The 25,360-nt window shown below is 47.9% G+C and overlaps 1 protein-coding gene across 1 annotated transcript in view; it reads left to right on the forward strand.

Moving 5' to 3' along the window:
- LOC126523708 (probable 4-coumarate--CoA ligase 2) overlaps nt 1–25,360 on the forward strand; it is a 350,149-nt gene that overhangs the window by 98,838 nt on the left and 225,951 nt on the right. The window contains exon 4 of the mRNA XM_055066815.1: nt 22,469–22,578. Coding sequence (XP_054922790.1) covers nt 22,469–22,578 — 110 coding nt within the window. The remainder of the gene's footprint in view (nt 1–22,468; nt 22,579–25,360) is intronic.

Genomic DNA, 25,360 nt, shown 5'->3' on the forward strand with positions numbered 1-25,360 from the left:
ACCACCGCCGGGTTCTCAAGAAAGCACGGGTCACACAACGCAGATTCTGTAGTGCCAGAGCTCATCGAGACCAAAGCCGCATTGCCGCACCGCCACTACTCACGGCTTCCCGCCAAGTAACACAGAACCTACAACCAACACACAAGCAACGCACGCACGATTACATGATCAATGTTGAACAACGCGCGGTCCAGAGAACGATCACGCCGAGGACGAACACGCCACGGCATCGCTCGGCGCCAGCATCGCGCCTTCTCAAAAATCCCTAAACAATGCTTTCCCTAGGCACCTAGGATCAGGTCACGTGAGGGATTTTTGTACGACCACGGAGGAAGGAAACTAAGGAGAGGCCCTGACGTCACTCTTTGTGAAGCAAAAGTGAAGCCGGAATTTGGCGTTGCTCATGGCGATGCTCCGCCTTTTGGGCCACCCTCCTCTCTTGTTTACATCTTTCGCGAAACCACGCCGCGCTGCGCGTGGTGTCGCGCGCTCGCGCAACATCTGGCAGAGCACGGTGCAGGTAACACAGCGCAACAAGACACGGTGACTAACGCAAACCCGCCCACTCAGCGTCTTTGCCACTGCCCGAAACCTACCAGAGCAACACGTGTGAGCGCTCAAAACCATAACAACGCCGCCATTGTGGCCCAAAAGGCGTGGCCATACAACAAAAAAAAATAAAAAAGCAGCAAAAAATTGAGAACATACTACGTCATTTCCGCCACACTTTTCTCCTAGCGCGCGGAGGGGGTAGGGCCTCTCCTTAGTTTCCTTCCTCCGTGTGTACGACAGACGCACGCCAGAGTCTGACGTCCATAGGCAACAACACTTAGTTTGATTTCTTGGCGTATCCCCCCCTTCTTTTTTTTTCTCCCCTTTCCTTTCCTTTTTTTTTTCAGCCGGCGTGTCAGACGCTCTTGACACGCCGGCTAACGCGCGTGCGTTGACAGACCGGGGTGTGATAGAAAGGGGGGGGGGGGGGGAGGTGCGCTGGCTTTCACCTTGTGCACAGGGTTCCTTTACTCTCAATTCGACACGCTAACACATTTTCCCTCGTTTCCGCATCCTTCCACCTCACACCCTCTCCCCTTTAGAAGAACCCCACCTAAATATACTGTGGCGAGGAAAGCGTACGTCGCCTTGAAGAAGACAAGTCCACTTGTCGAAACGTTGGCTCCTGCATTCCCCTTGTTCACGTTTTGCCCATCCTAATGTATTAGGATGAGTGTTTGCGGCTTATATTTTGGCTGTTTAATGTTAAGACCTAAGAGAGTAAATACTGTGATTTCGTGACAGTTATTGCTTACATATGCAATGTAACGCGAAATATGAGCTCCGACTCAGTGCCCGTGATGGAACTGGCCCCTGGACTACAGACTTCAATGACACGCCAAATGCTGGTTTAATAACTACCAGTAATGTGAAAGTGTTTAGGTCTAGAATTTTTGGTATGTCTGCGCCGCTGTGCAGTCTTGGGGGCTCCTTTACCACGCGCAATATATTTCAGCTAATATCTGTAGTAGCAGTACATTAACATCTTTTTTTACGGGGGGGCTTCCTTTAGCGTCTCAGCACCATTCCAAAGTTATCGCTTAGCTCAACCCGCGCCTGCACGTATTTCAATATCCAGAATGTCGTCACGGGTTCAAGAGCAAAAGAGAGTTATCTAATAAGATTGCGCGCGTGAAGCGAATACTGGCGTCGTATACATTCTCGATCGCATTTCAGCGACCGCGCTGCAATGCACGACCATTCTAATCTGGTGAACCGATGCCTTGATTCGTATATCAGATTCAGAGGAGGCACTATTTTGCGCGCCATGGTTGCGCTTTGATTGTTATTTTCCTTTCCAGCGCAAGCTCGCCTTATAATGAGTTATATTCGTGACTCACTCTTTTGGAACAGCCTTGTTCTCCACATCACTACAACTTGACATGTAGACGTGCTACATCTTCATTGAGTAAATACTGTGAAATCGACAAGTATTTTTGTTGCGTGTGCGTTTACTCATTTATACAAAGAATTTATTATTCACAATTCACTTTTTAACCTAAGAAGTTGTAAATGACAGCAACCTGGAAACTCACAGAAGGTCTTAAGAGCAAAGAAAATTTAAATGGAATGCAGTTAATAATCTGGGACAATTTGAGGAAAACAAAACGCGTTTCAACGTCAAAGCCCTCTCTCAAGACATGAGCGATGATGCGGCTATTTTGGCTTTGAATGAATATTTTGCCCACTCCGGCGACTATTTGCCGCCTTCTGAACAGAGTACGCGGGAAAGAATCTGCCGTAGAGTAAGACAGCCTAACACAATTAGTTTAGCCCCAGTGACACCGTTTCAGGTGTCACTGGGGTCGCAACAATGTCGCGACAGGTTCTGATGAATTAAGTGCGGCGCCTATGAAGTATGTTGCGGATCTCATCTCGGAGCCCCTGGCTCATATCGTTAATTGTATGTCCGTTTCTGGACTTTTCCCTTCCGATCTGAAGCTTGCGCGTGTATGCCCCGTGCATAAAGGCGGCGCTCTAAATGACATTTCGAATTACAGGCCAATCTCTGTTTTGCCCGTTCTATCAAAGGTGTTTGAATCTGCCATAAATTGCAGACTAAGGAACTTTCTTAGTAAGTATAACATAATAAACAATGCTCAGTACGGATTCGAGAAAGGCAAGTCCACTGAATTAGCCCTGTTAAACGTAAAAGAAGAGATACTAAACAATTTCGAAAAAAGGCTGTATACAGTTGGATTGTTTCTTGATCTGAAAAAGGCTTTTGATAGTATAAAACATGATATCCTAGAACAAAAATTATTCGACTACGTAATACGCGGTGTTGCTCTTCAACTTATTAAAAACTACTTATTTGCCAGAAAACAATATGTTAAAGTCGGGAGCTTAACGTCAGCAGAAATTGAACTTAGCAAGGCGTCTGACAAGGTTCGATCTTAGGACCCTTATTATTCGTAGTTTATATTAATGATATATGTAATATCCCTTGCACAGAAAAACTAGTTAAGTATGCTGATGACACGAATGTCTTTTTTTGTGCTGATTCAATGAAAAGTATCCAAGTTACTGTAACAACTTATTTAAGGCATTTGGAAGTGTGGCTAAATGAAAACAAACTTGCATTACACGCACGCAAAACAAAATACGTTATTTTTAGGCCTACGAACAAACCATGTATTAATCTGAACTTCTCATTTCAAGGCACAACGTTAGAGTGCGTTCGCAAGCAAAAATTTCTGGGTGTTTGGTTCGAGGAAAACATGTCGTGGAATACCCATGTGTCCAGGCTTGCTTCTGAATTGGGGAAAACTGTAGGCTGTCTGCACAGGTTATCAAACCTAGTTCCATTATGGCTAAAGAAAGCTATATATTACGGCCACTTCTACACTCGCTTGCCTTACTGCGCGCTAGCATGGGCAAAAACGACTGTTTAGAACCTAAACAGACTCGAAGTGTTGCAGAAGAAGGTTCTCAGAATATTTGAAAATTTTTATGTGCACCCTCGCGAACTACGTACTCCTCAGCTGTTCATAAAGCACGATATTACTAGAGCAAGTGATCTTTATACATATAAACTACTACTTTATACAAAAAAGCGAAGCTTTATGAGCATTCATTTTATAGCTCCCCCCGATACTCTCTCCGTAATCAATCCATACCAGTTCCTTTTTCCCGTACAAGCTACGGAGAATGTCTTCTTCAATACCAGATACCAATAATACTGAACAAATTCTTAACTTGTACCAAAGTCGAACTACCAGAATATAAGTTCAAGAAACATGTGCGAAATATGCTTTTAAACATGTAAGAACCATTCGAACAACATCTTTATTTTGCTATCTTGATATATATTTCATTTTGATGTATAAAATTATTTTTTGCCTTTGCATAAGTGCTTATAAAGATTTTGTGACATCTGTATTATATGCAATTATGTTGTGCACTAAAAGGTTTGCGTTGCGTGTATTATATTTCATGCCTATATTTTTGTACAGCGTTTCAGATGATTATTTTTGCAATCTGTCTGCTGCTGTTTAATGAGTTCTTGGGCACCCTCAAGATGTCTGCGACATCTTTTCGCCCAAGAACCTCCTACTCGGTGTTGGAAATAAACTTCACTTCACTTCACTTCAAATGCTTATTAGTCTGCTTTCACCTGATGGCAAGGAAGGAAATTTTAATAAAAATATCCATAGGATAATCAAAAGCCTATCCACTTGAAAACATTTCATCTGAGTTCCTCCTTTGTGCGCTGATACTCACTTGAAGGTGTTTCGTATTGTGGCTCCTTCACATACATGCAGCCTTCGAACAAAGTGTTATCCCTAATTATTCACTTCGGGAAGGCGTGTTACCCTCCTGCCTTTCACTCCGCTGCGTGAGTAGCGCCGTTAGTCCAAACCCACGAGCTACCGTAACTCACCTCGCCTGTATTTCTGTCATTTACGCTTGGATATGAAACGTATTTTTTTAAATCGACGGATCAGGAATCCGAAAAAAGCTGCCCTCGACTAGCACAGCTAGGTGTCTTTCATTTTGTGCTACGTCCTGGGACAGATGAGGCAGGACACCGACAAAAAAAAAAAAAAACGTGCAACATACTAAAGAAAAAGGCAAATAATGGAAGTGCGAAAGGCAAGGAGTTTAACCATGGACGTGCCCGATGGACATATGGGGACGGAAAAAAAATTATGGCAATTTAGCGGTAGATGCGAGAGAAATGAGGTAAGCATTGCGTCGCACCTTTGTGAGGCCCTGGATCTATGATTTATGCCAAGTTTACTGAATCGCAGTGTTGTTCAGTACCTCATTCGACACACGTCATGTCTCTTCTCGGAGCGAAGTGTAACTGACGGTGGCGTCTGGAGCATACCACCTTGAATATATATATTGCGAGACAGCTGTTAAGCCTCAATGGTTTATTTTGCAGGTCGCGCGCTGAAGACGATGACGCTGACCATGATGATTAATGTATACAGATGAAGAAGATGAAGGATTATTATAATGCTCACACAATTTCCTCCGCGCATGGAAGCGACCAACCTGACCGTTCTTTATGGCTAGAAACGCCATATGAAACGCGAAACATGCACAATATCTGTGGCACGGCAGCGGCCGTTCAAAGGCGGAACAACTGGAGGGACACGATAGGTAACTGGCGAAGTCTGTTCCCGAACAATGTAGGGCCCGATAAAACGGGACTGAAATTTCTCGCACAATCCAGGAACGCCAACTGGGGTCCACAGTAGCACTTCGTGTCCAGGGTGGAAGGAAACGACACGGTGAGATGCATCATAGCGTATTTTGCGGTCTTGTTGACTCGCGTCGGTGTTGTGGCGGGCAGGTTGACGACACCGGGCAATGTGCAAAACGAACTGCTCACACACTGATATGAAGGAGGCACGGGGACACCGATTAAAGAAACGTCAAGGATAGTGATTGGTTGGCGACCATACACAAGGAAAAAAGGCGAGTGCGCCGTAGTGCGTTGGACGGCCGTGTTGTATTCGAAAGTGACGAATGGTAGAATGACATTCCAATTGGTGTGGTCAGGGTTGATGTACATTGATATCATGTCGAACAGCGTGCGATGAAAGCGCTCTGTGAGCCCATGAGTTTGACGCCGGTAGCTGGAAGTCATATTGTGGATGGTATTGGACGCACAGGAGAACATCGTCGAGAAGTTTAGAGAGAAAGGCCCTGCCGCGGTCATTCAAAATTACATGAGCTCCGTGCCGTAAAAAGATTGTTTCCAAGAAAAAGGCTGCAAACTCCTCTGCGGATCCCGATGATAGTGCGGCTGATTCAGCGCACCGCGTCTAGTGGTCTAATGCTGTGACGATCCATCGTTTACCGCCAGTGGTTAAGGGTCGCGGTCCATAGAGGTCAATACCAATGACTGCGAAAGGAGCGCTAGGACACTGGACAGGTTGGAGCAGTCTAGCCGGAGGTGAAGTCTGGCGTTTGCGGTGTTGGCAGAGTGAACAGGAAGCCACGTATTTCGCTACGCTGGTTGCAAGTCTAGGCCAAGAGAAGCGGCTGCAAATTCGCTCATGGGTTTTATGGAAACCAAAGTGACCGGCAGTGGGATCGCCGTGAAGGGTCTCCAGTATCTGGGCCCGAAGTGATCGGGGAATAACAGGAACCCAACGGTGTCTTGCGGAATGAAACACGTACCGGTCTAATATCGAATTCTTCATCTTGAAGTTCTTCAACTGCCGACGGAGCCGAGTCGGGTGTGCGAGATGATCCGCGAATTCGTTCCATAACGGAGTGGCAGTATGAGTCATTACGTTGGCTAGAGGCAAACGTATGAGAATGGTGGATGGGAGCCGGTCGAGAGCTGCGAGCGAAGGGAATGCAGGTGACACGCCCAGCGGTTACGTCATGGAAGGTGGTAAGCAAGCAGCGTTTGAAGACGGTGGTAGGGGACAACGATAGAGAGCATCGGCATCCTGGTGTTTCTTGCCAGACTTATAGGGGACGTCGAAGTCATATTCTTGTAAACGAAGTATCCAATGGCCGAGACGTCCCGTTAAATTCTTTAGCGTCGCCAGCCAGCACAAGGCGTGGTGGTCAGTGATGACCGTAAAGTGGCGGCCGTGCAGATAAGGTCGAAATTTTTGGATGGACCAAACAACGGCGAGACACTCTTGCTCGGTAATCGTATAATTTTTATCTGCAGCTGTTAGCGTGCGACTTGCATATGCACCCACACGTTCTTCAGAATTTTGCTGACGTTGCAGAAGAACAGTGCCGATACCGTGGCCGCTGGCGTCAGTATGTAGAAGAGTGGGTGCGGTGTTGTCAAAATGACAAAGCACAGGTTCGGACGTGAGCGCACGCTTGAGGGCGTCAAAAGTGTTTGGCATTCGTTCGACCATACGTAGGGAGCTCCAGAAGGAAGGAGTTGATGGAGCGGCGCCGCAATGGTGGCAAAGTTACGCATGAAGCGCCCGAAATACGAAGCTAGGCCAAGGAAGCTACGCAAGTCTGGCGCATTGAGGCCAGGGGAAGCGGAGGACAGTGGTAATCTTGTCTTCCACTTTAGGCCCCGTGTTACGGTGTCAATCATCCGCTCAAATGTGGCGGGAGCAATACACAGGCTGAAAGGCATTACGTTGAATTCGTAAAGTCCGTCGGGTGTGGCAAAGGCGGTTTTCTCCTTGTCTTCTTCGTGCATGGGGATCTGCCAGTACCCGGATCGTAGATCAAGGCTGGAGAAATACTCCGCGCCTTGTAATGAATCTAACGCATCATCGATTCGGGGCAGTGGATATACATCTTTGCGGATTATTTTGTGCAAGGCACGGAGTCTACGCAAAATTGCACTGATGCGTCTTTATTACACACCAAAACAACAGGTCACGAACAAGGGCTTGAGGATGGGTGGATTATGCTACATTTCAGCATGTCGGCAACGTGGGTATCGATGATCTGGCGTTCAGCGTAAGAAACGCGATATGGCCGCCGGCGCACGATGGAAGTTCCATCTGTGTGTATGCGATGAGCCGTCGCACAAGTCTGTCCCAGAAGAGGAGAGCAGACGTTGAAGGAGTCTTTACGCTTTGATCACAACGACAGTAACTCCCCCGTCTGATGTGGCGTTAGATCGGAGCTGATGGTACTAGCGAGAACAGAAGCAGAGACCGGATCTACAGCTGTGGGTAGTTGTGAAACAACAGTAGTCGAGGTAAGCACAGAGACAGGCTGAGTGTCCAAGACGCACATGAGAACAGCGCCTTTAGAAAGCAGGACTGGCTCAGTGGTTGTGTCGAGTACAGCCAAAGTGGCCGTGCTGTTGTTGAAGCGAAGAAGGCTGGGTGCCAGAGCAATCCCTTTGGATAAGCAACGGGCTGACGGTACAACTAAAACGTCACCATCGGTGGTGTCATAGTTAACTACAAGGAGTTGTTCGCGGCCAGGGGGCACCATACAATCTTCAGTAATTCGTAAGCGAAGGCGCGGTTCGTGCATGTCGTGGGAATTGTCGGTCTCTGTCAAGTTAACGAGGCGTTGACGGTACGAAATGAAAGCAGACGCCGAAGAGAGAAAGTCCCATACTAGTATATATAAGCATGTGAGCACAGAAACTCAACAGTGCGAACTGGATATGCTGGCGTATCCAGTCGATCTATACTCTAACGGTGCATTGCGCCGATGGCCGAATCACAACATTATTTGCGCCACGAAGGAGAGCTCCACTGAAAGATGTAGTACCTTTGCGTAGACGAGAGCACAAGCCAGCGTGAATAATAGAAATAGCTGCTCCCGTATCAATCAATGCTAGAACTGGTACACCTTCTACACACGCGAATAAAGTACTGGCCGGGCACGCTGAAGGAATTTTAGTCTGTGCGAGCCATGCAGCTTTTCCTCCAAAAACTGCACCATCTAGTTTTCCGATCGGTAGTCAGGAGTGCGGGTGGCCGGTTCTAGGGGTGATGTCGAGCGTCGGAGAGGAATGGGCGAGCGGCGCCGCCCTGGATGGTAGTTGCGAGGCGCTTCGCGAGGTGGAGAAAGTGAGCGCGGGGAGAGCCGGTGCTGGTAAGGACTCTGAGGAAGCAACGGGCCTCTCTCATAAATATCGTAGGGACGGCGTTTGTCCTGATATGTGCAAGCGAATACGGCAATAATAACAAATGGGGCGAGGGGTAGGCCGGGTAGTGTAAAATGCCGTGGCAGGCGGATGGCGAGGTATGGTCAGATGGTTGGAGTCAGTAGCAGGAGCAGGGGGCGCTGTCGGAACGAACGCTGGTTTCATAGCCGCAACCTGAGCATACGAGGTGCAAGGTGAATGACGAAGGAAGGGCACAGCTCGCAGCGCAGGTCATTGAGGACAGCTTCTCTTTGATGATGTCGCGCCGGCCAGGAACCGAAGGTTGAGGCTCAAGAAAGGGAGGACTGAGCAGGCCACACGCTAAGAGTTCTTCGAGTATGAGAGTCCGAATCAGCATACGCAGGTCCATATCCGAGGAAAGAGGCGCGTCGCCGGCGACAGGTTGTAAATGGATGGCCTGCATGCGTTCAGGTGTCGGCAAGTCGCGATCACATCGTTAACGGTATTTGGATTCTTGATTGCCAGTGCGCTGAACGCGACGTTGACAATGCCCTTTAAGATATGACGAACACGATCAGATTCCGTCATGGTGGCGTCAACACGGCGACTAAGGGCGAAGACGTCCTCGATATAAGAGGTGTATGTTTCCCCTGGAAGTTGCCACCAAATCAGGCAATGACAGCAGCACTGGTGGTTGAGAAGCCAAGTCCTGGCAACGCCAGTGAGGTCGAATGCGATTTTGCGAAGCTTGTGAATATCACCCCACCGGTTAGACTTACTCACGCGGTCATAATTGTCCAGCCAGTCGTCAACGTCGTCACTACGAAGGCCAGCGAGCATGTTGGGATAGCGCTGCCGCGTGCTGACGGTCCATCAAGGAATGGCTAGTGGGGCAGAAACGGTGACGCTGGAGGCTCTTGGAGTATCTTCTTAGGGCATCCTGGTGGAAAGGCGGAGCAAGCGGCGACCTGAACGAAGCTCCAGGGAAACTTGAAGGCGTAGAGGACCAAGGGATCGAGAAGGGCCTCCGTCACTTGCTAGGCAGCTGTTAAGCCTCAATGGTTTATTTCGCAGGTCGCGCACTGAAGACGATGACGCTGGCCATTATGACGAATATATACAGATGAAGAAGATGAAGCTGATGAAGTCCAGGTGGCAGGCGAAATCGCAGTTAAGGGTCGAGAGAATATAAGCGGGAATTTCTGAAACCAGTTTAATTTCAGCGTAGATGTGTGATGTAGTGAGAAAATGATTAGAGTCACCGCCCAATATGCGTCCTTTGCGGTAGTATAAGCACTCGCCGTTCTTGGTAATTAACTATTCCCAAACACAAATCTAGGCAATTACTTATTCATCGGCCATACCTTGCCGTGAATCCCTTAGTGACAGGCTCTGTGAACTACAGCTGCGCTGTCGAGACAACTTACGACCATACTGTGACTCTTGCCGTTACGGTTGCCATACTCATGACCCTTGCGTTTGCGGGAATACTATAAACATCGGTTTACTGCACAGGTTAGAGAACAGACAGTTTAGAACAGCGTTTCTCGCCCTATACCCGCTCAACGCAAGCACCTTTGCAGTATGTTCGGTGCACGTCCCTTCAAGACAAAGAGAGATATAGCTCAGCGAGCCAGCAGACCAGCGTGCCCAGTAGGCTAGCGTAGACGCCAGTGCGCATGCGTCGTACAACATGCGCAGTGGCCTCTACGCTGGCCCGCTGTGGTCGTTGGCTCAAAGGCGCGAACGCAAACATAAGAGCGCGTTAGAAGACAGGGTGCCGTCTCGGGCCTCTTGCCAAACATATCCAAACAAACAATCTATCAGCAACCATGATCTCGTTTCTATGCAAGGAGATGATATACTTAAACTTCTGGAGTGCCAGTGCCAGCCGCTATAGAGTTTCCTACAAAAACTACTAGAGGGAACTCTGGCGCTGCAGTCGTTGTCCTACCATGGGAATGATGGGAAGTAAATGGATTTGTCTGATCTTCGCGCTTGTCGATTCAGACGTTCTTGTGTGTTTGTATATTACGCTATATAAATCTTATTGTCGTATATTTCAGCGCAGTCTATATTCTTCGAAGTGCAGAAGATGCCGGGAACGCGTACAATTGCTATTAATTGCAACGATTGAGCTTGTCCAGGTGGCCAAATCGAAACGCGCCAAGCGTCTCAAGGCTCTGGTATGCCCGCGATAAATTCACAAGGGCGTTTCATTCGCTTGTCGATACATGCCTCAGTGGCTTAATGGTTTCAATATAAGGCTTCTGTGCTAAAGTCCCTGTGTTCGAATCCTGCCGTGGGGCAATTTTAATGATGTTTGTTTAATTATTTATTACGCAATACACTATTGAAAATGACGAGTTTACAAAGTCACAAAGCCGTTTGAAGCCAAAAGGCGAATCCATGTACTTCCCATAATTCCCATGATAGTACAACCGCTCCCATTGCCGCTCCCGTAGACACTAGCGCCAGAGTTCCCTCTAGTAATATTTGTGCGAAACTCTATGCGAGCCGCCGCCTACGGGAGTGCGTGAAGCCGCCGGCGGCCATATTGCTAGAAGAAAAAGAGCGGGGCTCCAGCATATATGTGGCCACGGTGTAGGCGCGGAGCAACCTGCACTTGCGGTTCCGCAATGAAAACTAAAATTAACCCCTTTAAGAAGTAGTCAAGAAGAATATGATCAATAAACATCAGTCCGCCGTTCTGCGTCGCTGTTGTAGAAAAACAATGTCTCATGTGGGCGGGTGCATTGTGTTTAATATTTTGTAAGAACTGCAAAACGGTCATATTTTCCGTTTTCATCATTCAGCAAGCTGCTGCGTGCATCGGCAGTGTGATGCCCTTTCGTCCATACGTGGGGCTGGCCCGTATTGGCAGCGACAAGACCTCGAAATATAGTGTCCTTATTTCATTTATCTAAAAATCGCTATTTGTTTAAATGACTCTTCAAGTCGCTCATTATGAAGCTGTTGCTGCTGTAAACTTTGGAGCAAGCGTTTTTGATTTAAACCTAGAATATAAGCAAAAAAGATCTACAGGCACTTTGCTGAGCTAAACTGCGATAGCCGAAAGCCTCTCTATGACTGCCCCTGTTGCTGTTGTCTGAACTGTTCTGCGAACGGACGCTGCCGTGGCCACGAGCATGGGATGAAATCGCAGCCATACGGCTGCGAGGTTTGTCGTCGATGTGCGCGCACCCCCACGCGCATGTCCGCTCTCTCCCACGCGCCCACTCGCACAGCGCGACTGGCATGGCGTCTCCTGTCCTTGCTCCCCTCGCCGGTGATCACCACTTCCCTGCGTCCACCACGGACTGCACCCAGACACTCATGAGCCACTAAAGGCTTACGCTTTAATACAACGGTATGTCTCAGTTTTGTCCAGCATTTCAGTTTTAACCGGAAAGACTCAGTGAAAGAAAATTTAGAATAAAACTAAGGCGATGATCTGCACACACAGCCGCAAGCGCACATGCTCTCCGATGAGAGTACCCTGTCAAAGCTATTCATGTGTTATCTAGGGGCTCAATCAATCTTCACTTTTTTTTTCGTTTCTGCGTCCATTCTGCCGGCGTCAATGACGTAAAGGAGCAGTGGGAAGGACGCAAATGGAAGATGGCAGGGGAAGGTGGTAGAGTAGTGGTTAGCATGTCCTGCATCCAAATGTAAACGCCGCGGATACAGGAGATTGAATCGTGTTACCTAGCGGCTCAAGCAATCTTCAGTTTTTTTTTTTTTTGTTTCTGCGTCCATTCTGCCTGCGTCAGTGACGAAAACGAGAAGTGGGAAGGCCGATAAACCGAAGTTGCCGGGGGAAGGCGGTATCGTAGTGGTTAGCGTGCCCAGCTCCCATACGTAGAACGCTGCGGATACAGGGGCTCGAATCACATGGCTTGTTTTTGAAAGCACCTTTCTGTGCTCTCTGGTGATGACGAAGCTCAGGATGAGGCGGCGGCCTGACGACAACGGTCGCCGTGAGTGTAACAGAATAGGCGAACCTGCAAAGTCGCATCTAAAGCCGAAACTATATTCAGAGGGAATACAGTATGCTCCTGTCGACAAAAAGAGCGATGAATATCTAGCGCTGTTGTTGAGCGAGGTTGTAGACCGATAATGTCACCAAAGACAGGGTAGTGCTCCTATTCCGGTAATTAGAGGTAATTAGAGGGAATGTACATCAACAGCATATCAACTAGCACGTAAGTGATACTTCATTGAGGGCGTTGCGTGATTGTGTTGTGTGTAGCACGAGCGAGTAGTGTAAGAGATGACACTGTAGAGAAAGCGGTGAGCGAAGTCCGCGAGTAGTTGAGGATAGCTATATTGAACGTCAGCGCCGTGTTAAAGAAAGCCTGCGACTTCAGCTGCTCAGGTCGCCAGAAAGGCTTGAGTGGTAGCTTACCGTTGGGCATATTTGGTAACCACAGCGATGGACACACACTTTGTGAAAACGAAAAGAGGAAGAGGTCCGCGTGAGTTGAAAATTAGACTAATGAGAGAACTCGTGGGGTGTATAAAAGATTGAAGTAGACAATCAGGTTAGATGGACAGCCTTTTCAAGCTAAATAGCATATGCGAACCCAAATAAATCAGCGTGGTCATACTTGCGCGACACGCCATGGTTGCCTGCACACCTGGATGGAGTTACGGCGATGACAGTTTGCACTGGGTGCTTGAGAATAAAAACGAGCATATCAGAGACGTCTGAGGGAAAAGGATGAGGAAAAACTTTATTTGCTCTAATTGGTTAGAAATTAGCTGTGGCCGATGTGGTCGGCCGTCTTCATGGTCTTCACGTGCACAGTGCTCTCTGGAGCTCCCTAGGCGTCGTTACACTAGCCTCTTTACAGCTGTAATTATCTGTGACCCCCGCAAATGCATTGCAGCAACTACAGCGCCTACCAGTATACTAACGTGCAAGTCCTGAGGAGAGGTAAATAGGATGACAGAGAGGGAGCAAGGAGATGAGGCAGATAATGGGTAAGACAGGCGTAATCGCGAAAGGAGTGAATAACAGCCTTCCTGCTCTTCGCTCGCAGTTCCCATTCAGGAGGGAAGGTCGGGAAGGGGAAAAGGTTACGTTAGGGAAACGAAGGAAACGCTACTACTACACACACGGCGCCAGTTGCGAGTCAAATGAACGGTACTGTACGTTTCTGCTATTTCTCAAAAACAAACACCATGCAAGTTTGTCGAGCGAACTATTGACGCAGAGCGTGCAGATGCAAAGCGACACTAAATCACCGTACGGTCTGTGCCACACTGAGGAAGCGGTCGCACGTGGAATAAGCGTTTCTCTGCCCGCGGTGGTAGCTGTGCGGCTATGGCATCGCTCGACGTCGTGGATTCGATCTCTACCGCGGGAGCTGGATTTCGACGGGAGCGAAATACAAGAACGGTCATGCACTTAGATTTAGGTGCACTTGAAAGAACACCAGGGTGTGAAAATTAATCGGGAGTCCGCTACTACGGCGTGCCTCATAATCTTATGATTTTAGCACGTAGAGCCTCATAGTTATGCCAACACGTCTGCCGCGATGCGATGTGCTATGTGAAGCAATGACAATGCTCAACCGTCTCACCATTTATAAACAATGGCGTGCGACAACGGCTCAAGAAAACACGTCTCGCTGTGTCTTGTGTACTACGCAGACAAACAGCAGTGGTGCACGCAAGGTAACATTTGCGATCAACTCGCTACTCTCTTATTGCACTAAACGCTGAAGAAATTATACATTCGCGTTCAGCATTACCGCTAATTATCGCCAATATAAGCAAACAACAGAAAAGCCTCGCTTACATCGATTCCCACAGTGCGTGTGATACGCATAATTTTTTAGGCTGTGAATTTATATACTTAAGAATCCGAACACACCAGTGTACTTAAGATTTAGGTGGACGGTAAAGAACCCCAGCTGGTGCAAGTCATAACGGATTCCCCCACTACCGCGTGCCGCATAATGAGGCCGTGGTTTCGGCACGCCAAACCGCATAATCCATTCTTTACGATTCCTTAAGGATGTCCTTGAGACTCGCCTAACTCTTGAATACAAGTAAGTGTCAGGAGTTGTGCGCGAGGTCTTTGAGTATGTGGGTAGCCATTTTGGCGTTCGATATCTGCTAGTCTACATTGTGGCTGTATTATATAGAACAGGCAAATCCTGCACATGTCACTGGACAAAAATCTTAAATAATCGTCTTCTTTCACGCACGTACATAACCGTGACAGGACAGCACTTGCACAACTAACCGGAAGTACTCTATATGTCCAAAGGTGTACCTGGCCCAATGGCCAGTAAATGGGACGTAATATTGTGAGCAGCTTCGGCCATAGCATGTTAACGGACGACCAAACAGAGACAGTTGGTAAAATTCTTGTGTCGTGTCTTTTGCCTCAAAGTTCAAAACCAGCTTATCCACGTATTTATCTAAATAGTTATGCACATCTCGATTTGCAGCTGCTACGGTAGCCCATGAGTGCGGATAGCAAAGTCGCTAAGGAAATACTTGGGGGCACCTTAAAGAAATCGATCAATCAAAATCAAAAGCCGTTCACGACGGCGTCTCTCGTAGACGCTGTACGATATTCGGATTTTAAGAATGTGTGCCTACTAAAGAAAGGCTGCTGCGAGGTGCTTCGGACGATTACCCTAGCTTGTTGACTCCTTAGTATCAAAAAAAGGAAAAGAAAAAGAAACTCGCATCAAAAGCCCCGAATCAGTCGTCGCTCGTTGTGACTAAAGCCCCTCAATTTTTCAAAAGTAGCGCCATTCTTAGATCTTTCCGTCACCCCGCTCACCCTGGCGCGTCCTCCTCCACTTTTCCTGTCGCCCCAGCCTCCTCCGCTCCCCATTGGCCAATCTGTGTCACGTGGAAGCAGGCGCCGCGCTTTTGTATATTTATTTCTTTCCAGCGCGAAGCAGGCGCCGCGCTTTTGTATATTTTTTTCTTTGCAGCGCGCGCCGACCTCCATTGTTGGGCCTGCGCGACGAAAGTACGGCAGGCGGACTGACGGAATGCGTTAGCGTAATAGAATGTGCAGGGCCGAGAACTTAATTGCGATGCCATGCTGCTGCGCCTTCGGTTGCCGCAACAGACACAGCGAGGGCAAAAAGCTTTTTGCTTTGCCGTCCGGCGGGCGCAACGCAAAAAGAAGTGTGGATTCGCAGGATCGGGCGGGCTGACTTCGAGGAAGTGGCAAAGAACGCACGGCTTAGTGAAGTAAGGGCCACGGCTACTCACTACCTCTTATTTTGAGCCTAGTTCACACCTTCCGCTTCGAAAAAGTGGGTGTTCATGTACTGCGTGGTTTTTAGCGCGTTGTTTGACTTTCTCTTTTCGAATGTGCTCTCTTTGTTTCATGTAGTATCGTCTTGCGGTGAAATGCACGCATCTGCAGCTGGCCTGTGACATAAAAGCGACTTTATTCAGGGTGTGTTTTGAGCTCCACCAGAAGTTAGCACATTCTCGACGCTTTTGCAAGGCTCACTATGACTTACGATGCAGTCTTTTAGCTTCGGATGTACGGCCGCATGTATTTATTTGGTTTGTGGTGATTAACGTTTTTAACGTTCCGAAGCGACTAAAGCTAGGATGGAGGTCGTAGAGGATGGCTCCGGATAACTTTATCTAGCTCGCCTGGGGATGTTTAACGTGCACTTTGATCGTACAGTCGTACGTGGGCCGGTAAGTTCCTCGTTGGCGTTTCATAATACTCGCGCGCTAGCGCTGCTTTAGAAGTTGGCGCCTCGGCGCGATTGTATTTCTTCAACAAATTTTGTTTACTAGTGTAACAACTTGTCATTATTTCGTATTATTGACGGCGCCTCCAGGGCACCAAAGCGGCAACGGGAACACCAAAGCTAGAACCAGGGCTGGATGGGGCTCGCCGAAGCCTGTGCATGCCAAGGGGGTATAAGATCGCGGACAGCCAATTTTGTATGCGAACACTCCCTGCGACGCCTGCATTAGTGTAATGTTACGTGCTCTTCAGAGGCCTCCGTTAGCCATTACATGTGCCCTCCTGGAGCAGTACTTGTAAAAAAAAACAATATATCTTCATGATTACCAAAGCACCCCGCAATGAAATAACGGCCCTGTTGCCAGGCATTGCTGACCGCACACAGCCGGAATCTCTCACGCGCCGACCGAACAAAAGTGTCCTGCAGGTACGTGAATGAACCTACGAAACCACGTACACATACTTTCACGCTGTCAACACCTGAAACTTTGGTAATTACGCGCGTGTTTGAGTACACCGCGTGCTTGCGTCGTGTTTCAGCAACACGAACTCTCAACGTCGCGCGCTTTACGCCTTAAATACGCCTTGAATAATGGTCATTTTCTCTATTTCTTCCGCAATTCTAACACGAAATTCTAAAGGCCAGTTACCGATTGACGAAGAAAGATCTCGATTGAAAAAAACTGCTCCGCAGGGCTTGAACGAACTTTTCTGCGGATTTCCTCCCGTAGCGTGTTAGCCGTCGTCTGCTACGGCAGGCCCACCACCGGCGGCGCCACCGTCGAGGCCGCGCCGAGCGGAGGAGGAGGGAAGCGAATGGCGCTACTTTGGGAGATTGAGGGGCTTTAGTTGTGACTACACGCTCTTGGGATGATAAGTCATTTCCCGGCGACGAGCGCCTACACTTTATCAAGAACTCTGATAACGTAGGTGGGGCAAGCATTGTGGCGAAGTTCAATGCGCAGGGATAGCTTCTAATTATTTTATTTTTGTTTGGTTGACGTCATCACGGGCCACCGCGGGAAGCTTGAAAAGTTTAAGGTCAGTACGCCACGTGGTGGCACTCACACGAACTAAACCCTTGTGTCCAGAAAAGCTGGATACGATTTCGGTCTGATGTAGTTGGATGAGGTCCATGAATTTCGATGTCTACTCGATCAAAAGCACGTGCTGCGCAAAGCAAAGGCTCCAATGGGGCGGTGGAACGGCGAGGGGATCTTTGCGGTCTTGGCAAACGAGACAGGAGCGGACATAATGACGGATGAATACATACATGCCCCGCCAGTAGTAACGAAGGCGTAGGCGCTCGTATGTCTTTAGTACACCTGCATGCGCACATTGGGAGTCGTCGTGGAACGCTGCACAAATATTTGAAGGCAGATGCCGAGGGATGACAAGCAACCATTTGCGGCCGTCCGAGAGGTAGTTAAAGCGGTACAAGAACCCGTCGTGAATGGAGAAGTGACGTGCTTGGCGACATAATGCGTGATTGGTAGTGGGTGTCGATGGGGTGGACAAGAACCTCAGCATGGACACAATCCATGAGTCTTTGTTCTGCTCCAGACGAATGTCCATGGCAGCAAGGAAAGATTCGGACAATGTAGCTTTCGGGGAGCAAACCTCGTCTGTTAGTGGCAGACGAGACAAGGCATCCGCATCCGAATGTTCTCGGGCAGAACGGTACAGCACTCGAATGTCGTACTCCTGCAGTCTAATGGCCCATCGAGCAAGAGGGCCGGATGGTTCATTTAAGGACGACAGCAAGCACAGCGAATGGTGATAAGTTATCACGTCAAGCGGGCGGCCATAGTGATACAGACGGAATTTGGTTATGGCCCAAATTATAGCCAGGCATACTTTTTTCTGTTACAGAATAGTTCGATTCAGATTTAGTGAGTACACGACTGGCGAAGGCGATGACGTACTCATCGAAGCCAGCCTTTTTCTGAGGGAGAACGGCACCAAGCCCGAAGCCACTGGCATCCGTGTGTATTTCAGTTGGTGCGCTAGGGTCGAAATGGCGCAGGATTGGTGGTGACGTCAAGAGATGACGCAGATTTGTGAATGCGGCATCGCAATCCGATGACCAGGTCGAAAGGTTGTGGCTACCACGAAGAAGCTGCGTTAAAGGTGCTATTACGGTGGCGAAATGGCGGATGAAACGGCGAAAGTATGACGCTAACCTAATGAGGTCGCGGAAACTGGGCAACAGCTTGTAGTTTCACCGGAACAGGGAGTACACCTTCTTTCGACGCGACATGGCCGAGGATGACAAGCTGCCGTGCAGCGAAGCGACATTTCTTCAGGTTAAGCTGGAGGCCAGCATCGGCGATGCACTTGAGGACGCGTTGAAGCCGAAGTAAGTGGGAAGGAAATTCCGGTGAAAAGATAACGACGTCGTACAGATAACACCGGCATATCTGCCATTTGAGGCAACCCAAGATGTTGTCCATCATTCTTGCAAATGTGGCAAGTGCGTTACACAGGCCAAGTGGCATTGCAGTGAATTCAAATAAACCTTTAGGTGTGATGACGTTTGTTTTTGCGGGTGTCTGACGGTCTGACTCAGCGACTGGCATTTGCCAGTACCCGGATCGTCAGTCTAAAGATGAGAAGAATTCGGTGCTTTGAAGGCAGTCTAGCGCGTCGTCAATACGCGGTAGCGGATAAATATCCTTGCGGGTGATCTTATTGAGTCGCCGGTAGTACACGCAAAAGCAAATTGTGCCGTCTTTCTTTTTGACCAGCACTATAGTGACACGTGCACTTATCTTTATCGGGCGACCACGTTTCGCCGCCTAACAAATGCTATCGCACAGCGCGGGACGCGCCTGCATGTATCCGAAGTTTCTGTAAAGTTATCGATGCTTCTATCCGCTGTCTGTTGTAGCCGAACCTTATGTTATCTGATTTCATCGCCTGACGCGAATGGTGTAGAACTTTGTGGAAGGCACGTGAGTCCCAACGATTAGTCTAGAACATTGTACGATTGATGTATAAAAGCCGACGGGCTTGACCCGTTGATCAGATTTTCGACGATCGCCGACTGTTCGCCGCCATCGTTGGGCTTTAAGTGTAGCCGGTCTTTGTGGGCACAGGTTCGCCCAATAAAAGCTAGTTTTGTCTTTCACGGTATTGCTACTGTGTTCTTTAACGTCACTACCACGTGACAATAGGATAAGCCCAGGGACTCTGCGAAAGTTGTATGACGCCGCGTTGGAGCATGTCTCCAAGTTGCTCAGCCATGACGTTACGCTCCGTGGCGGATACACGATAGGGTCTGCGGGAAAAAGGCGCATGGTTGCCGGTGTCGATGTGATGGACAACAGTGGAAGTACGGCCTAAGCGAGATTGTTGTTGGTCGAATGACGTGCGAAAGCGGTCAAGGATATTGTCACGTGGTGGTGACGTTGAAGAACACAGTAGCAATACTGTGAACGACAAAAACTTTTATTGGGCGAACCTGTGCCCACAAAACAGGCTACAATTATGGCCAATGATAGCGGCGAACACGGTCGGCGATCGTCAACAATCTGATCAACGGGTCAAGCGCGTCGGCTTTTATACATCAACCGTCGAATGTTCCAGACTAATCGTTGGGACCCGCGTGCCTTCCACTAAGTTCTACACCATTCACGTCAGGCGATGAAATCAGATAACATAAGGTTCGGCGACAACAGACAGCGGATAGAAGCATCGATAACTTTTCAGAAACTTCGGATACATGCAGGCGCGTCCCGCGCTGTGCGATAACATTTGTTAGGCGGCGAAACGTGGTCGCCCGATAAAGATACGTACACGTGTCATTATCGACAATCTGGGCGTGCTGACCTGAAGTGAGGTTGGGATCAGTATACCGGGAAAATGTTGGGTCAGATGGCGGCCGGGGAGGAGAACCTGGAAGGGCCAGAGCGTCAACCGGAGGAGAAGCCGGGTCGTCAGGCACATCGTAAAGGAAGTTTGGTTCGATTTCGTCAGCATAACCAAGGCACTCATCGTGGAGCAGGCTAGCAGGGCAAGGAAACAGGTTCGATACATAAAGTGCGCTGGAACCTTGTCGAATGGCAAGAAGGGCAGAAAGGAAGCAAGGAGGGATAACGGCGAGCAACAAGCTTAGAAAGCGTGAAAAGAAATGTGGAATCGGGAAGCCCAACGCAGGAAACGGGTACCAGTGCGGCAGAGCATGGAGGAACATCGGTGTCCGCGGTGACGAACACACGATGGGAAGCGTCATCGTCATCAGCATCTTCAAAAACGCTGTTGCGGAATGGCGACAGCGCGAGTTCAGCATGGGCACAATATATAATTGCATCATGAGGGGACAGAAAATCTCATCCTAAAATCATGGCATGGGAGCAGTGAACCAGAACAACGAACTCAACATGGTATAAAGTGCCGCTTATAAAAGCAAGCAGGGTACACTTCCCGAAGAATACAGCAGGCGGAGCGCTTGCTGTGCGTAATGAAATGGCAGAATATGGCGTAGCGACTTTTTTAGGTTAAGACGAAGCAGGTGCGGAATCACTGATATTGCTGCTCCTGTGTCTACAAGTGCATGAACGGCATTGTCTTCTGCATAAATTTCAAGGACGTTCGCAGGAAACAAAGGAGGTCTTGAGGAGTTCATTGAGTGCGTAGTTCTTGCCTGTGGAACTGTGCTCCTTTTGTTTTTCTCTCGGGTGTCTTTAGAGTGACGGATAAGTGGCGACAGAGAACGCCGACAGGGAAACGGAGACCGACGGGTATTGAAGGTTCGGAAAGCAGGAGGCGAGGCTTCGAAGGGCTGAGCGGCAGTAGCGGAACTGTAACATGCCAGAATTGGGGAGCCTGGCAAGGGTCGCGTGCGTTGTTGTTGGTGTCGCAGGCGTATTTGCACACGAGGTGTTGTCACCGGGAGCCACAATGGAAAGCTGCACGGTGCGGCCACGGCGGAGCTCTGGGGCGACGACAGTGAACGCCAACCTCAATTAAATTGTTACCCGAACCAGAAATTAAACAGTGAAGATAATTTACCATGTATATTTACAAAAAAACAACTGCAACGTCGGCGAGTTGACAGCTCGAGACCCAGGAGCAGATCGTCTTGTTTTGGCGGGGTGTCTGTGTATCGTCCTAACACGTAACATACATGTGGAAATATTATTGCTCCTGTCCTAACAAATGTGATCTATCTAATCCTTTCTTGTGGCGATTCTTCGAAACAGCTGCAAGTTGCTGAAGTTATCGAAAATATCTACAGGGTCGAGGTTTTTTCCCGACCCACATTTAGAGCTTGAGTCTCGGTTGAGCGACGGTGTCGCTCAACCGAGACTCAAGTATGTCTCGCTGCAATTTCAGGTGCTAAGTAGCACTGCCGACATATGTGAGACTAGTTCTGTCATATTAGAGCCGCATTGCCTTGCTCTCAAGCAAATTGAGGCGTTCAAAATTTTTCATTAGTTTAGAATCAATGGCTTTTTGGCTATACTAAATAACACTGTCACTAGACCTCAGGTCAGCCTGTCCTTGGGCAAGGGCTGTGCTCTGTTTTTATAGTCTTTTTTAGCATCTGAAACATTTCCGCCATTTACTCAGTTGTACCTACGTTATCCGTAGGCACTGCAGTAATACATCGAGGGCCAGGGCTTTTCTCGACATGGTCTAACGAAAGCAACATGAGCGCCACATCAACCAATTCAGGCAGCCTCAAGCCAAGAACACTTTGGCTTGGGAGCAACACTAAGAAACAAGTCAGATAGTTTAGCGCCAAGAGTGAACAGGCTTTACGTCGGAGTTAACATTTTTAAAACTCCATAAGTGTTGACAAGATCGCCGCTCCCATGCCCGCTTAACTGGTCTTCAATCGGTTTTCTGCTGAACAAAGATGAAGAGAGAGCACTGGCAGATAATTCCAATCATTAGAAGTGTGCGGGGAAAATGAAACTTTGAAAAGGTTAGGCATTATGAAACATCGTTCCAGCGCACAACGAAACACGGACGAGAAGAGAAGGACAACACGTACGCCGGACTTCAACTAAATTTTATTCATGGAAAACAGGGCTTTATGTACACAGGGGGAGAAGGGCGAATTTCTAGTACATGCTTAGCGAAAAGGTTAGTGCCGGCGCAATGCAGTGTTAGTAACTAACAAGAGTGAACTTTGTTCGCAGGGGAGCTGATGTACCAGATGACCGATGGAGAAGCGGTGTACATTGTGACCGACCCGCCAAATGCCGATAAAGTGCGCAAGGTGTGCGACGAAATGAAGATGCCCGATAAGGTGAGACGGGCGCTTTTGTGGGTATAAGGGGGCAATCATTGGATGAACCACGAATGGCACCATGACAAGACGTCCACTCACCGCAAGGTTCACTTGATTTGTTTTGTGCTTTTTCATAAGCATATAGACATAAACAATTATAAACCTCTCCGGCAATGCGATTTCCGATGAGTTAGAGAATGCATACAATTTCTTTCCTGTGTTCCCTTATGTCAGAGTCTGTTGGGCTTTGGTGGCGCTATATGACAAACGTCGACCTTAGTAAACATTATTCGTTTAGTCGTTTGTGGGTGTGGCATCCACTCTCCAAATTTTATGTGCCCGCGTTCGAATTAAAACTGGTAGTTGATATCTTTTACCGATGAGCCTTAGCCTAGTTATCAAGCGCTAAGATGACATTCATTCGCACGATTGTATGATGAGGCTATACATGCACGCTGTATACGTGTACTTTTGTCGGTGGCTTTACGCACCTGTGTTTTCTTTGCACCTCATCCTGACTTCATCGCCATCATCATCAGCCTATTTTGAGTCCACTGCAGGAGGAAGGCCTCCCCCTGCGATTTCGAACTACCCCTGTAATGCGCCAATCGATTCCAACTAGCACCCGCAAATTTCCTAATTTCGTCGCACCACCTAGTCTTCTGCCCTCCTCTACTGCGCTTCCCTTCTCTTGGTACCCATTCTGTCACCCTAATGGTCCAACGATTATCTAATCTGCGCATTGCATGACCTGCCCAGCGCCATTTTTTCTCTTAAAGTCTATTAGAATATCGTCTATACCCGTTTGATCTCTGATCCAAACCGCTCTCTTTCTCTCTCTTAAAGTTAAGCCTAGCATTCTTCGTTCCAGCACTCTTTGCGCGGTTGTTAACTTGTTCTCAAGCTTCTTTGTCAGTCTCCAAGTGTCTATCCCTTATGTCAGCACCGGTAAAATGCACTGATTCTATACTTTCCTTTTCAATGATAACAATAACCTCCCAATCAGGAGGTAACGATGTCTGCTGTGTGCGATCCAACCCATTTTTATTTTGCTGGTAATTTCTATGTCATGGTAAGAGTTTCTTGTGACTAGTTGACCTAGGTAAACGTACCCCTTCACAGACTCTAGAAGCTGACTTGCGATCTTGAACGCTTTTTCTCTTGCCCGGTTGTTCGTCATTATCTTTGTCTTCTGCATATTAATCTCAAGCCTCACCCTTACAGTCTCCCTCTTAAGGTCCTCAATCATTTGTTGTAGCTCGTCCACGGTGTTGCTGAATAAACCAATGTCATGGGCAAACCGAAGGTTACCGAGGTGTTCGCCGTCGATCCTTACTCCTAAACCTTCCCAGTTTAATAGCTTGAATACTTCTTCCAAGCACGCAATGAATAGCACTGGAGAGATTGTGTCTCCTTGGGTCACCCCTTTCTTTATAGGTATCTTCCTACTTTCCTTGTGTAGAATTAAGGTGGCTGTGGAATCTCTGCAGATATTTTCCAGGGTATTTACGTAAATGGTATGTACTCCTTCATTACGCAATGCCTCTATGACTGCAGGTATCTCTACTGAATGAAATGTTTTTTCGTAATCTATGAAAGCCATAAATAGACATGCTTATTGTTCTGTGCGGATTTCTCGTTAACCTAATAATTGACATCGATGGCATCTATTGTAGAGTATCCCTTTCTGAAGCAAGCCTGTTTGCTTGGTTGACTGTCACGGTCTCAGAGTGACAGTGCCCACCTTCAAGAGTGTTTCCATATGAAAAACTGCTTATTTTTTCTTGTATTGCATGTTTCCACCGTCGTCATGTGTCGGTCTAACATTAACACTTGATGTCTTCCACCATTTTTGTCATTTGCACCACTGGGTCCCTTCCCCACTCTTCACCTCACTTCTTCACTGCACTGTACACATCATCGAGTTCTCTATTACACACAAAAAAGTCATTGTCCAATACTCCTAAACCACAACAATTCTCGAGTAAACTGTTATAACACTTGTCATGCCATGTACTATGATGTTCCACTCAAAAAATCTGCTCCAGCATTTTCTCTTCCCTTGATGTATTCTACATGGAAGCTATGTTCTTGAAGCGCAAGGCTCCATCTCATCACTCTGGAATTAGCTAACTTTGCTTCATTTAGGAACTCAAGCGGTTGGTGATCTGTCTGCACCCTAAAATGTTTTCCATACAGGTATATGTGAAACCGTTTGACTGCCCATACAAGAGCTAAACATTCTTTTTCCACAGTCGAGTAGTGCCTTTCCCATTCGAGCAATCGTTTGGTTGCATAGAATAACGGATGTAATACATTCTCATTTTCTTGTAGCAACACAGCCCCAAGCGCTTTCTCCGATGCATCTGTGTGTAAAATAAACTCTCTTTCCAAGTTCGGCGCCACCAGAATGGGAGGATTGGCCATGCGGTGATTGAGAGTTTCAAATAAGTCCTCTTGAGCTTTTGTCCATTTCACTGTATTGCTTGCACCTTTCTTTGTTAATTCAACCAAAGGATCAGCTATCTCCGCATAATGTGGATTGAAGTCCCTGTAGAACCCCGTCAATCCCAGAAAAGACGGTACTTCTTTCTTGTTACTCAGTTGGTTTGCTTTTTGAATCTTCTCTAGTATTTCCTCTTTCGACGAAATGCGTCCCATGCCTAAATTGTGTCCCAAAAATATCACCGCGTGAAAACTAAATTCACACTTCGTTGACTTAATGGTCAGCTTGGCTTCCTGTAACCTTTAAAATAATCCTTCTAATGCTTCCAGCTGTTCTTACCAAGTGTCTGTCGCC

Source organism: Dermacentor andersoni, chromosome 6 (genome assembly GCF_023375885.2).
Source record: "Dermacentor andersoni chromosome 6, qqDerAnde1_hic_scaffold, whole genome shotgun sequence".
In the NCBI taxonomy this organism is placed as follows: domain Eukaryota; kingdom Metazoa; phylum Arthropoda; class Arachnida; order Ixodida; family Ixodidae; genus Dermacentor; species Dermacentor andersoni.